General features: G+C 37.2%; 1 protein-coding gene across 10 annotated transcripts in view; it reads left to right on the plus strand.

Annotated features, from left to right (window-relative positions):
- The window catches only part of LOC117236049 (disks large 1 tumor suppressor protein-like), a 440,507-nt gene that overhangs the window by 377,252 nt on the left and 47,240 nt on the right, over window positions 1-16,015 (plus strand). For all 10 annotated transcript variants that reach the window (XM_033498652.1, XM_033498654.1, XM_033498657.1 and 7 more), the window contains one exon: window positions 10,061-10,096. In XM_033498652.1, coding sequence (XP_033354543.1) covers window positions 10,061-10,096 — 36 coding nt within the window. The remainder of the gene's footprint in view (window positions 1-10,060; window positions 10,097-16,015) is intronic.

The following is a 16,015-nucleotide window of genomic DNA, read 5'->3' on the forward strand; positions in this document are numbered from 1 at the left end:
TGCTCAAAGTGTACACTGTAAACATTCGGTGCCCAACTAGACCGACAATGCGAAAAAGTAGAAATCGCGTCAGCAGGATACTGGTCATTTTTGCAACATTCGAAGGAGGGAAGCTTATGTTGGTAGATAAACGGAGGACGATTCTAACTTTCTTTCTCTGAAAAATTATTCTGACGTGAGAGAAAAGATTAACACCTGTATTTTACACATTCGAAGTGATTTCCATTACGAGATAAATCATTAGAATATTTAACTCTTAAACACACAGAAGCGAAAAAAGTAATTCCCACGATAGTCTCGAGTAGTCCAATTTAAACTGACAAATTAAAGCCAAAGGCCATTTCCAAGGAATTTGTGGCCCACGTTTCGTAGATAATATAGGGAATCCAATTGCTAGCTAAAATTGTTTCTACAAATTTTTCTTGATTCGTGTTTCGTGTCAGTCGGATGAGCCGCATCACGAAGGTTTCTCTATAAACTGTGCTAAACAAGACCACGTTAATTCCAGGCAATTTTCGACGAATTCACTGTAATTTTGTTTCGGGTCAACGTTTAATGCTTTACACGCTTTATCATCGAACGACATTAACGAGCGCGGAGGAAGTTTGGTCGATCGGATGAAAAGTCTGGAGGCCATGTCTGACTGTGCATTTTACTTCGTAGTTAACGATAAAAGAAAGCTTTGCGTGTAGCCAGTCGATGAACATTGAACGATAATTAAGATAGAATCTTACTACGAACGATCGGCAGATTCCTCGTTAATCGGGCGAAGCTACTCTATTCTGAACGTCTCCGTATTTAAGATTCACCGCGTCGAGCATACTCCGGGTCTTCTGTAGGCGATTAAAACGTGACGGGATTTAAATTGGAATTATTTAAATCGCGGCCAAAGCACGGCACAGTTAAACGCGACAAACGAAACACCTTCGTTCTGTCGTTTACGACGGCACTCATAAATTTTATTCAGAGAGAATTTGTACGAATGACCAGACCGATATCTGCATCAAAAAGGATCTCGTCGGCTTAACTATTGCTAATTTTTCCCCCGATTTGGATTTTCTACGCGAATTGCTAGACGCGTATCAATAAAACTTTAATAATATAAAAGTTTCGGTATACATGAAACTCGTATCGATAGAACAATAAAGCCAATGAAGTAAACAAAAAAAGCGGCCATTCACAGAATGGTGACAACAAAATATTGAGCTGCACGTTTCCTGTTCTTTTTCATTGTTCCACCCCTCTCATCCGTTTTTATTTTCCCCATTTCTTGTATTCATTTTTTGTTTCGTTGTCGATACCTTGAACGGCTATAGATTTCTCAGCTCGGAACACGGTCAGGCATATCCCTCGAACCACTTCATTGCATCGGTGAAACAATAGCGTGCACGCAAGTCTGGGTATTTATTTCTTTTCTCTTTTTTCCCTCTCTTTTTTTCCGTTTGGTTGCATTGTCGATGAATTTCAATGTAGACTGCAATAAATTGCGGTCACGAGGAGCGGTTGAATACGTGTGGGCGATAGGTTGAAGTTGGGATAGGAGAGTCAGCTTTTCCTTCCCCGTCTTGGGCTTTTCTTGGCGTGTCAGTGCTTACAACGATAATAAATTTATCGATGTTGCGCGAGAATTAATCGTTCCTCGATACAAGACCATATTTGTCAATGACCTTAGAACACGCCCTTACAGTCATTAGTAGCTCCCGTTGATTTAAGTGTAAAAGTTGTCACGTGAATTCTCTCTATTTTCCTCTTTTTTCACGAAATAACATTTTGTTATGACTCTCGTAGAATATGTCATACCATACGAGATTATGGAAACAGATAAAGACAAAGGAACGAATCGCGTCGTAAGAAACGAAATAACGAAGGTACCCTCTTCTGGACGTCGGTATACTCGGAAGGAATTAACGAGCGTAACGAAAGTTGCGGGGCTTGTACGTATTACCTAGAATGATTCGACGTCCTTGTAACGAGAGTTTTACGTCCGTTTCATAACCGCGGTTCTCCATAATCGTAAAGAAAGCCGGTATCGGTCATTGTTGCTTCGACACCGAATGACGAGCTAACGATGACGCCGGACCTGCGTTTTATTGCTCTTGAAACGCGAACCTGTCCATGACTGTTTTGCTAACCACCCCCATGGCAGACATAAACTCGCATTGCCCCGAAGCAGTTGGTATATTTCGTATTTTCTCCAAGACCAAACTTGAAAAATTGTGGGTGGTTTATCTTCATGAATTACCAATTTTCAATCCTGAAGTAATTAATGAAATGGTGTGATCGAAAAGTAAATTTTATACATGTATGTATCTGTAAGAAAAAATTCAGATCTTGCGATATTAAAATTTTATTGTGTTTATTTATGTTCAGATTTTATTCATAATGAGAACTGTCTACAGCTATTTTCGATCCGAATCAATGAAATAGATTTGTTTTCAGTGGTAGAACATATCCAGAACATACACATGATCAAAACGGGGAAGTTTTAATTAGAAGCAAAATTATTATACGATTTATTGGAGCGATTTCCGTAGGATTTTGTTCATTCTGTTTGCAACGGCATGAATTATTATTAAAACATGCACAGGCGACTTGGTTTCGTGTTTAATATCGGACGTTATAATTTTTATCGAATAATTTTCACCGTGCAGAATTTTATGGACGTGTAAAAATATTCCCTTCTATCCGTTGCGCGCTGTCGATAAACAAAAGTGTTTTTTGGTTCTTCCCTTTTTTATTTTTACGTCGACGAGCTTTGAATTGTACACTGATACGCTGCCGCCTGTTTGGCGTTCAGAAACATGTCTGACAAGTAGAATAATTTTATTGCTCGCTTGAAAAAAATAATTTTAAAAATTTTTAATAGAAAAAATATTCAATTTTCAATGTTAGGAAAAATTTCGAAGTTAATACAATTATAGGGTAAGTAAAATCAAAACGTTTCCTTCCATAAATTATGTTTATGATTGATTGTTCGACATATGCGACGAGCGACAAACAGAATCCGATCGCTTGAGCGTGCTTGTATACGTGTATTCAAAAGCTGGAATAGTCCAAAATAGCAAGGGACCCGTTAACGAACAATAAATAGGATGATGGTCGTGCGGTTGACCAGGAAAGTAGGATTATTCAAGGTCCGTTGCTTGAGCCGAGTATGCGAACTGTAGTTTCGATTTACGAAGCACGTCGACTGTATTCAAACACTATCCATCGTTAACTGCTTCCCTTTGATCCTATCACGAGTCGGTACATTCGAAATTATTTCTCGTGTATCTCAGTCCCGATTAACGGATCTGCTCCTGTTTTTCCTTCGTATCTTTTTCTCTGTTTTTCGTGGCGTCGCGTTATTTCATTTGTTCTGCACATAACAGTGCAATGCACAACAGTTGGGCCATAATACATGACACAGCGCGTTTCGTGTATCGAACAATACAGCGCGGTGTTCATCTGTGTTAAAACTGAAATTCAAAATGAAAAAAATACAAATTTTTAGGGTAGAAGTACTGATTGTGAGTAGTGAAGTTGCAAACATAAAAACCGTATGTGTTTCCTAGTGGACGTACAAAGGGACGAATAAAATGGGAAAGTTTATGGTAGTAAATTTATATGGATATCAAGGTAACGAAGTGAAAAAAATACGTTATTTTATTTACATCGAAGTACCTTTTCCAGGTCTTCCTTCCTCTCTCTGAAACCTTCGAATCTTTCATATTGCGTTAGTGCTTCGTAGCAGATCAGGAAGAGAAGAACATAAGGTACATTTATCAAGTCGTAAAGAATATAGCCGCCGAGAATAAACAACCGATAAAGCGTTCTAACGTCGTTGAGCGAACGTCGTTTTATTAGCTGAATTTCTTTTCTGCTTCTTTTTTACAGAATGCAGTATATAATAACGGAACAGATACTTTTTGAGGGGTCGGCGAATTCATCACGACGAACTCGAAAACAACGATGCTTCACTTTCAGAGTCAGCAATAGGCAGCAATAGATTATTTCTGTCGTCCAATCGGAAATGATCGTATAATTCATTGGCCCGGGCATAATTCTGACCCGACGTTCGACTATTCAGCGAATGGACTTTTTATCTAAACAAATTACAAGCGTGAATGACCATTGTATCAACGCAAGGATTTCTTTGATTGTTTTCCGTTCAGCTATTCATCCAAATAGATGACAATCGATGAATAGAAATCTCTTTCGTCTTCCTTCTTTCTTAAAGGACAAACATATTGTTGTAAGACAGACATTTCTTCTTGGAAAGATTGTTCAGGATCGGACAAGATTTTTATAAATATTTGTTCTTTTTTTTTTAGCAGAATTTGAAATAGTTTTTGTCCGAAATTTTTTCATCATATCGATGCAACACAATGCTTCGCTTAGAGTGTTTCCCATGAAACAAATATTTCTCGATAGCACATATAACGCTTAGAAAAATTTGTTTTTCTTTTCTTAAGTTGGACATTTGAATACTTAAAAATTTGGGAACTAAGAAGGTTGTTTGATCCAGAAATCAAATCATTCTGCTGTACCAATTTTTTCACCATATTGACGCGATTCACTGAATTGATTTTCAAAAACCAGAAACATTTCCTTCTTCTCTCTTGTTCGAATAACTTTACGACGCCGTGTTCTTGATAAAAGCGTTCCACATAATTATCGGGCGAACTTGAAGTAGACCTCGTTATATAATAGATCGATAACGTCGATCACCCTCATGCGTTCCAATTATAACGTCTAAGCGATCCCAAGTCGTTCAACGACAGAAGTTCCGAGTGACGCTACGGCGACTTATATAATTAAGAAGCAGAGAAGGACAAGAGGGGGTGGTCGCAACGAGACAGGACCGTTAATAATTTGCAGGAAGGAAAAGGTCGAGAGTAGTGGTCTCACGACCTCGGCGGACAATCCTATGTTTGCCGTGAGGCGTGGTTGCCACCTCAATTAATTATTGCCGCGTGTTCATAATTAAGCGGTCGTATCGTTGGCCAACTATTCTGGATCACGCGAGATTCTCGGCCGCGTGGAAACTTCCTGAAGGTCCTTGTAAAACTGAATTTACGAGGTCTTGCGAATTTCTCGTTCCCCTTGGACACTTCAGTTCTGTTTTCTTGCGAGCTTCTCGTTACCTCTGTAATCCCATCGTCGCAACAACACGGGAGCAATTGCTCTATGGCCCCTCACGTGACCAGATGGCTTTATTCATTTTTTACGAAATAAATTGTCCTTCAGAGGTTCTGTAGCTACTGACGAGCAGTTATTACAAATTGTAACAATTTATGATCACTTGGCTTGTTAGCGATATCCCAGTCGATGTCGTTGAATTTTGAATAGAAGAACTTGTCTTGTTCTGTGACAAATATGATAATAACTTTTTAATCGTCGATATTAGCGGAAGAGATATTTATTTGGGAATAATTTAGAACTTTTGAAAGAGTATAACATTCTGGAAGGTGTTTGATGGGGCCATAAAAAATTTCAGAGGTGCATTGTTCTTAACATTTTGAAAATCACGAACACTTCAAAATATTCGGCCTTCCCTGCGATTCCGCATAAGATTGGTTTTATGAGATAAGGCAGAATTCCTGGACGCTAAGGAACTTCTTCTACGAGGACTCCTTATTTGTTACGACTAGTTTAGGATACATCCAACGAATGAAACGGGCTCAGATCAACGTGACAATTTCCTGAGATTCGGGCTTGTATGGTATTTAATACTACAGCAAAATTTATACCTTAGTGTAAGCTCGATGTGCCACGAGTGTTGAAAGGTTCTCGAAATTATTATATTGTCGCGCAGATCTACTGCTTCAGTCTGAGTCTCGTAAAAGATCGTATAAAGTTAATGAACGCTATATTTTATCTATAATTTTACGTGACTACTATTTTCTTTTATGACTTTCTTATATCCATAAATAAACGAAAATTGTTTCGAGTTAAATGGATTCGGACAAGATTGAACGCCTATAGAAGCTGAACTTCATTATAAGAAGAAGCTACAAAACTTTCGTATCACGATACCCAGCTCGTATAGCGAAATTCGAAGGTGAAATTCTTGCTTGAGAAACTTCTCGCGTATCGAATATGCCAAAAGCGACGACTAAGAAACTTTTTACCTCTATGCAACCCTAAACATTCCAAAGTGAATGAACAGAAGTGCCAACATGTTTTCGAGGTGATAAAAAGTTTTTCGGTCGTCGCTGATGACTTCGCTGCTGCAAATAGTATCTAATAGAAACGAATCTCTACCATATCGGTCCGTTTTAATGCTCGGTTGTCGATCTAGTTCCCTTAGTTGCTAAATAGTGGTCTTAGAACTTAGCAAAGTACATCGTAAGTTTAGCTATTTCCGAGAATCTGCTCACATTCCTTACAAGAGCAAGTAGCAAACGATTTGGCTACGATTTGAATAAAACTTTGTAGGCTTGAAAAACAGCCGAAAATAATAGATACGTATTTTTTTTTTTTTTTTTAGCTACGGTAACTCAAGTTTAGAGAGTAAAATGACTCTCCAAAGTTCGACCGTTTGGTAAAGTCATCGCACCTTTTATTAGCGATAAATCTTTACGATTTTTCGCCAAGGGAAACGACTTCCTGCGTAACGTAATTTTCTCATTAAAACACTTTTATAAATATTTTTTGTATTTAAACTTATACGATACGTTGTGTCGTTTCCCTGCAATTTATCGATACAATATATGCATATATTTCTTTTATTCGGTATATCATAGGATTATTGGCGACCTTTGAACGATGAAAATATTAAAAAGACGACGGAGGGATGAGTTTCGTTTGTTACTTGAAGCATGCAAGTTTATAAGTCTCAGGTTAAAAATCGAACGACCAAGAGTAGAAGGGCGTCAATAAAATGTAAAAAGGGAAGTCGTTAAGAAGTAAGTGTTTTTTTTTATATCTTCGAACGATGACCCTGCGTGGGTATCTGCTTCTATGCCACTTGAAAACCATTATATGTTACATAAAGGAGAGCAGGAAGTCGTTCCTTCAATGATGAAAAATGAGACCCGCGTCCAACTTCTTACCTTTTTTTATTCTTTTATTACTTGACGATGGTACGGAATTGCTGTAACTTCAATTATAACTTTATGCACCAAATTATAGAATTTATGATCCAGGGAAGATTTGTATATTAGTATTAATCGAATCGATTTAATTGGAATAAATTCAATAGATGCCAATGAAATTAGGCGACAAAGATAAAGCGCAATGTACATACGATCTTTGCAATTAAAGCAAGGCATTCCGTGGATAAAGTTAATCGTAAACGAGAAAAGTTCGGAACGTTGTTAGTTTAGGTATCATCCCCGTGGCTGTCGAAAGTTACGAATGTACCAATTTTCCCAATTAGGAAGTTTGCAATTAAGTTTGGCCGGAAAGGATTGTCTTTGTAAACCCATCTGCTAAAAGTATAATGACCAAAAAGATATCCTACAAAGTCTAGCTAATATTGTCCACCTGTTTATTTGTTCACCATTTAATGACTTTAATTAAATTTGAATTTGTAATTTATCTCGTAAATTGAAACGTAATAATAATGTGATATTTTGATTTAAATATCTTGTTGTAAATATCAACATATGCAATACCTACATCTGAATACGATTTTCATTATATATGTGCCATATTTATATACAACCTAATGTTGCAAACAGAAATATACTGCTTTTATAAATTAATAATGGAATGGCTCTGAATAAATAGATTCGCAGCAACAAAGTTGAAGGTCAATGTTTTTCGATTTCCTCTACGAACACTTTAGCCTTTAACTTAAGTTTTGCGCGGAGTTTACCTCTGCTAAATGATCAAATTTTCCGTTGTCAACGTACGCAACCGCTGCGCTAGATCCGTAATTTTCTCCTCTTTTGTGTTCCTCATTTTTAGATATTTATTGTCGTGCTTAATGATCAGAGAGAAGAAGATAATATAAACAAGGCATATTCTGTTACGTAAATAGCAGAATAAATGTCATGATAATAATGTAGTACTGTTAACGATCGTCGTGTGTTCTTTCACTCATATAACTTTTCGGTTGCTTCGAATTCGACATTTCGCGATAACATGGATAAGTTCATACGTCTGTTTCTTTTTCTCAACAACATGAAATTGATATCGGTATTATCCGAATAAGCCACCGAATTCGCTCGAGGCACGGCTTCCGTCTTGTAATGGGATTTTGATACTAACTGGTTGAGAGGTAGCAACCCTCATCATGGGAATAATTTCCTCGGCATATCTGTATCGCGTTCACTACACCTTGCACGTTTGGATGCGATACGTTATCGTCAGCTTACACGCTTTACCGAATCTGTGTTCTTCTCTTTAATGCAAATTGATAGCATAAAAAGAAAAGATCTTTACCTATTACAAGGTACTCAGATTTGTCATATTCTGCTTACTTAATAATAATAATGTAAAAATTATTAATATTATAGATATTACTAATAACTAATAGAAGTTATTTTGTACGTAAGCTTGTTATATATTAATCGTTTGAAACAATAGAATCTGATACCAGTAGTTAGTAAACACGGCAGAGGTAATTCGAAATCGCGAGACTCAATATTTTCCAATATACTCCATATCCGTCTAATTCAATATAAACTGCAGTGATTCTCTATCTTCCAACATGTGAGATATTATACAACACAAATGATGCTAAATTTTTGTAGTTCGATATTAGTGACAGTAAATATGTATACGATCGTGATGTGGGAGCTTTTAAAGAATCTAATAAAAATTCAGTAATGTATGTCACGTAATGCACGCGGAATTTCACCTAATCCATACAAGGTTCAACGAAGCCTCCAGGATCTTGAAGCTTTCAGATGAGTGTTCAGAAGTTTCGGGATCTTTGAGTACTTCGATATCATTGGGGTCTGCGCGGTCCTCAGAGTCCTCCGGATTTTTCGGCTCTTAAGGTATCCAAAGTTTCCGGTCTTTCCAGTATACTTCTTCAACTCATATCTTTTACATTTATTCCGTGCAATTTGCTTAATTTATTACTATATTTCTCACCTTTGCTGTCATAAATTATCATCCTAATATCTTGACTATGAGTTTAAATCTTGTGAATGTTGTACGTAAAACGTAATACACCATATGAAATCTTTGAAAATTCTCAACACATATCGGATATGTGTCATAATGAATGCTAGGTTGAATCTGTTTGTAGCACACGGACGCAATGCTCAACGTGTTCCGCGACGCCTATATTGCCACCATAAATCTAACATGGCGGTTGAACATTAACCCAGCGACCGCCGTCTATACTTCCGGTATTGGTCGACCTCCACATCCGATAAAATAGCTGTCTATATGGTTTCTGATATTATTTACACCGATTTAATGAACCGTAACAGAATTACAACCTTCCGGGTAAAATCATGTTTATCTGAATAGAAAAAAGGATTACCTATCATAACACGTGTAATTGAAATAACACGGGAAAAAGCTGTTTTTAACAGCGAAACGAATTTTGTTGATAATAATTGCTTTCTTCAATTTTTAGAAGAATATAATATAAAATGTTGAATACATTTATTTGTATTTATTATATTGTTGTTTGTCCTCGAATGTCAATTTATTTTCATGAATTGGCAGAAAGAATGATTTGATTAAATTTTTTCTCTCGTCGACAATGCAGTTCGTTTCTCTCGGCTTTTTTCGTAGATGCAATCACGCGAATGATCATAGACTAAATTTCGGGATATAAATCTCTGTAGGGACGAGATAGTGGAGTGGAAAATTGGATGACGATGTGGTCGGTTCACAGGTGGATACCACGCCAACTCTTTGTCCTACCGCAAATAAAATACATTTCAGAACATTTGGCATGAACACACTGCGAAATTTGGCAGTAATGCCTGCCCGCTGAAGTATTTACCGATATTGCAATCTTCAACGATATTTTCTTCTCTTTTTCATATGGGACAAGAATGAGATACATACAGTTACTCGAACAAAGTTTTTCCATGTACTATTTTCTTTAATACGTTAATAGAACACAGCTTTACAATTCGTACTCATATTATTCCTTCCATTGCAGAGTCACGACAGCTGGCAAGGACACGACGGGGACCAGGTGAGCATTCATCGCTTACAACTACAAACGTTGCTTTGCTTTTGCTCTAAGCATGCTGCTTTATTCTTTCTTTTCTTCTGTTATCATGCGCTTTAATTACTCTGCTCTACTACCTATACGTCACTACTAGTTCAATTGTTCTTTTTTATTTATCATATATCGTTAATTTTTTAGTTGTGTTATTCTATTCTAACTTAAACGGCCTAATGAGACTGTAGTAAATGTTTGTCGAATTTTGTGCATGTTTTAACGAAATTAACAAGAAAATTGTACATTTGATAGTAAAAATGACGTGGTCTATAATTATTCATTTTTGGATGGTATTTACTATATTTAGAAGAACGATAATTGAATTTAAATGGTTCGGTGTACGAAAACGTATTTTCGACAGAGAAAGTCGTACTTGCCGCATGTATCACGTAGCGTTCCCAGTGGTATCGGCAAGGGTAGCACAGAAACGATTAAACAGCAGGAACATGTAACGGTGAAAGAGAGTATGCAGAGAGAATGAAACCAATTTACATGACAGTGATACATACGATTCGAATTCTTACCACCTGGTTACGTAGCTGCAACTTGCAGTGTATCTCTTCGTTATTAAGGACGTTGTGATTTTTAATGATGCGATGGTTTCAACGACTAATGCATCAGGGTTGCAACGTTCCTCGTTAAGTACTAACGATTAGTCGATGTTGTACTAGTACTTATGAAAATATTTATTAATCCAGGAAATCTCTCGTGGACGTCTTAGATATTATCCAATGCTCTCCTATCGTAGCGCTAAAATTCGCGGTATTCATGTCCACATTTTTCAAACATCGGTACACATATTGATACATTACCATGTTTATTAGTAAATTCATTAACGTGATGCGATAATTGAATATACTTCATTACTGCACCTGATTGTTGTTCTTAAATACATTGGAGTTTTTAAAGGAAAATTTTAAGATAAAATCGTTTAATTTATTAGAAATATTGGTACGCGTAATATGAAAATCCTAAATGAGAGATTCGTAATTGATAAAATAATCGTTTAATTAAAGTTTATTAATTCACCCATGGCTAATGTCCGTTAATATCGACCACCATACAACAAAAGAGTCGGACGGTATAAAAGTTTCTGAGAGAACTGAAATACGAGAATATTTCCGCGAGACAGAGCGTCGCATGGCGACAACCATGGAACGCTTTTTACGAGGAATGAAAGACGGTAGAAGCACTTAACAATGAAGGCTGGTCGAATGAGATTTAGTGTACCGTCTAATCGGGTTTACTCTTGCCTTAGGGTTACGCCCCTTGCTGATACGCCGATACAGGCTTGGACTACGAGAGTGGAAAAGCTGTAGTAGTATGGGTAAAGAGTAAGAGGAAGGAAACTGAAGAAAACTGCGAGACCAAATGGTTAGGGGACGCGCTCCGTGAATTTAAAAAGATTCGTTAAACCTTGATACTGCTATAGACTGCGTGCTCTGTAAGGGAACTCTTCGTTAAGGAGTTCGACTACTCACCCATTCGCGTAATGCTCCTCCGAGATTTATCTCCGAAAGAAGATTTGCTAACCGTGTCGGAACATTCACGGGAACAAATGACTAATCGATTTTATTGTTTGATCAATTTCATTCGTTACAGCCGAGCTACTAATTGTTACTTTAAATCAATTTCTTGGCGTAAATATTTATTCAGGATTTTATGGAAGTTTCATTTGTTTAATGTAATTAATGCAATTAAATTACTTTTAAATTTTTATGAAATGGTTTAAAGGCACCAGAGAAGATTTATATCTAAACCAATGACGCTCTTTAAATTTCAATATTCGAGATCTATACACCGTTCAAGAATATCTCGAAGAGGTAAGTTCTGATCGATGGTTTCTGATATAAACCCTCGAACGAACTACGTATATCGTTTTTCAATAGTGCCTTCTCTAGAGAGGATCTATTTCGACTCCCATCTTCTTGTTTCGAATATTCACAATATGTCACCCACTACGCCATCCTCCAGCCGGCTTTATTCTCTTTTGTAACGATACAAAGCAGATCGCTCTTCCCTTTTCCTTTGTTCACGACGGACAATTTTGTGTCGAGATTCTTCTTCTCTTCGCTTCATGAAAATTCTCTTAAGATAAATCGTTCAGACAAACCTTTCTTCATCGTTTCATCCTTTTAACGTGAAATTTAGTAGCATCGACTCTGTTATCACGAAATTATCTTTTATAAAATATTACAAAATCTTGCCATGTAGATCTTAAATAATTCCCCTGATCTACGATAAAGGACGTTCGTCGAAGGGTTCCCACTGCTAAAATACGTCAAAAAAAATCTCGCCACGATTTGCGGACGTGAGTTCCTGTGGGAATTGTAGAATGCTCGTGCACACCAGATTGCCACGTTGAGTTATACCGAATCCGAATGAAATCGCTTTTATGAGAATGAATGTAATGCACCATGGACGAGCCGAACATATTGTCCGATGCATGTTTGCATTGTAACGAGTAGGTATCAAAGTTTGCCCAGAGATCGCTAAAACCTTCTTTCATCGATGTAAGAAGTTCGCGGTTCGTCAGGCGTTAAGATGATTCGTTTTCCAGGCTATTTCATTTTACTTCAATATTTAAACTCTCTTCATGTTAACAATCTAATAATTTTCTCTTAACAAGGAGGTCGTTATTTTCTAACGAATGTTAAACGTTTAACGTCTTGTAAATATTAAATAAGGAAACTCGACGAGGCTTTTGCGACTCTTGGAGTAATGGCTTCGTATATAAATACACGACGCATTTATTATTCCAGCAAAGGGGCTTCGTTCCTGTTCAAGATATTAAATGAATCAAAATTCCCTTCTCTCGGTGTATCGCGGTTACTAACACGGGAAAAAGGGCTTGGTGCCAATTACCCTAACTCACCCTCCTGCCCAGCTTTATCTCCGCTTTCTTTCTCCCTTATTTACTGCCTGCCCTTTTCTCGTATACGCATTACTCTCTACTTATCCCTTTTTCTTCGGTCTCTTTTTTATTCCTCGATGAGCATTGCGACTCCCGCTGCAAATGAGCCACTCCAGTTATAAGAGATTAGCCTAGGGCCTAGGGTGTTCGGCAGCTAACTTCCTATCCTTCTCTGTGTGTGTGTTTTTTTTTCTCTCATTACTAGGGTCATACGGAAGGCGGAGACTGCTGAGATTCAACCGCAGACAAACAAAATTCTGAAAAATACGAGAAAGAAATGGATCTCGTGACGTTCGGTCCCCGACATACGCTAATTAAGATCCAGCATCCTCTTCGGCATTTTCCTTTGGATTCCATTATGTTCGACGCAATAAAACACGAAATCAATTGTTTTGCATTGGTATTGTTTTTTTTCTCACAATCCTTCCATTCTCCCATTTTTTTTTCACACAAATGATCATTTAGAATGCAAATTTAATGCTATAGGAAGTTACGAACTGCATTTGTGAAGTTAATGTAAAATAAATCATTTTTTAAGAATGGTGTACTTTATGAAACGCGAATATTGCGTAGATTTATAATTAGTTACAGTTAGTTTCCAATTCCTATCTTTGCAAAAGGTACTGTACAACAAAGTTTGGTGCACGTTAAACAGCTTATCGACAGAGTTTGCAGAATATAGCTGCTACAACAGATAGGTGTCACTTATAGTTCTAATTCCGATTATATTGTGTTTCACCTGTACATTAATATTTTATTAATTCAGTAATATGAATTTTATGTTACAAATTAACACATTTATAAGGATTGCGAAGAAAGTATCAAGTAAAAGTTTCATGCCAGCATCGACGAGCAAGTCATCAACGAGTCAACCGTATCATCACTTGATCTCTTTACTTAGTTATCTCGAAGAAATCTTTTAATCTCTACCACATTTGATGTATTGAATTGAAAAATTATATTGATCGTTCCTACATACCTACATACATACATGTATCATCAAATCAATATTCAGCTGGCCAATTTTCAGAACGGAAGTTGTACCCGTTTCTACGCAATTTTCGGTTTGAATGTAGTTTTGGTCGGAAATCGGTTCAAAGGAATGCATAGCTGAGCATTACGGAAACATTAAGCGGGCTTCGATGCATTGACGCGATTTCGGCGGGGCCTATTCGCAGAGGTAGAGATGCCGGTTAGAGAAATGCAAATTGCAGTCAGTCAGACGGCATTAAGCGTTGCCATTGTTCCGCAACGTACTCCGCGTGTCGGTGGCACAGTTGCATACGGCAGCACGCAAGATACACCATCGGTGAAATTGCCTCCCCAGAAATTCTAAAGGTTTCGTTCAAGTTTCCAGGTCACATAGCTCGGGGCATTCGAGGGAAAAGGATCGTCAGATATGAATGCGTTGACCGCTTTCGGCCTTTGAGCATATTTATTTTTCGCGAATGATTAGAAAGAGTTCAAGTAGTCGTTAAAAAACCGGAGGGTTACTACTTTTTTCATATCCATTCAGACGCGTGAAAACAGTGATGCATTGAAACAAAATCACGATGTATCTGTACTCCTGTAAACATATCTAATCCTAGGTCGTTGGATTTCAAAGTGACGGCTCATAGAGAAAAACTGGTTTCTTCTACAGCTCGGATGCGGTTATTGTACGTTCAGATGGGGTATTTGGTCTTTTTTTTTATCAAAGTTTACGAAAAGGAGTTGGAAGAATCTGAGAAGATCCTACTCTGTACGAATATTTTTATTGAGAAGGAATTCCTCTACCTCCGAACATGTGCACTGAGTCAAACAAGAATCACGTTTTTTTTAGAGATTAGATTGAAACGAGTTTCCTGATTCGTAGACAGTGTCACATGGTTTTCGGGATCGACTTCGAACTCGTGGATTCCTGGAGACGAGCAGTTCCATTTAAATTCCATCGAACCTGATGGAATAGCGATAACAGAACTTTTCACCAATTATGGGAGTCGTTGAAAGCGAAAGGGACATTTCCACGAACGCAAACGTATTTAATTACACTTTTATTTCCCAAACAAGACAACGCTTTTTCTATCGGATTGCGACATCTCGACTGCTTGGAATGTTAAGAATTTCTGTATCTTTAAAACTTTATTTCTATAAGTAAGTCTATCGTAATGTTTTATTCATTTCAATAATTTGTTTTAACAATTTATATACCATACAATCATAATTTCGGTATAGAAATATCAAGAAAAATATTTAGTAGGTATACAATGGCACGAGCAATTATACGAGTAGGTATACAATGGCAATGACGATAGGCACGAGCATAATCAAACAGGTAGCTCCCGAAATTCATGTAAACTATCTATCATTACAACTGTGCCCGAAGCGATATCTTCCTATCTACCTCAACTTCCCCCAATCACGAAAAAGCCGCACGACCTCGCGCGATCAGCCTGGCACGAAACGGTGCAGCGTCACCGAAGAAACGAACGTCTTCTGTATGGTTAGTACATTCTGGGCGAGAGGAAGCGAAATATAAGAGGAAACGAGAGGGAGAACGAGAGGCACGCGGTAGAGAACGCGAATACTTTCGTGTGGAGTTGGCCACTTTTTATTCGAAATAGTGGATAAAAAATTATGAGACATCAACTCGCACAGAAATACAAATCTGCGCTAATGGAATAAAAATTTATTAATTCAATTATAACTAAAACAACACTTATTGTTTCTAAAAACATATACATACGAAAAATGTTGTTTAAAAAACAGACAAGTAATTTTGGAATTCTATCAAATTATTAATTGTTTAATAATATATAAACTCGAATTTACTAAAATAGAATGTACCTCAAATAAATTTTGGTTAAAAGCAATTCGAAATCGGACACAATGGAATTTTGTAATTAAATTTTGTTATTGTATTCGACGAGTTTTAATGTAGCAGTTATTCATTTGGAACGCATGTTAGTCAAATAAACGTTGATTAAAAACGAACA

This window comes from Bombus vosnesenskii, unplaced genomic scaffold (genome assembly GCF_011952255.1).
Source record: "Bombus vosnesenskii isolate JDL3184/JDL3185 unplaced genomic scaffold, Bvos_JDL3184-5_v1.1 scf7180000013339, whole genome shotgun sequence".
Taxonomy (NCBI): Eukaryota; Metazoa; Arthropoda; class Insecta; order Hymenoptera; family Apidae; genus Bombus; species Bombus vosnesenskii.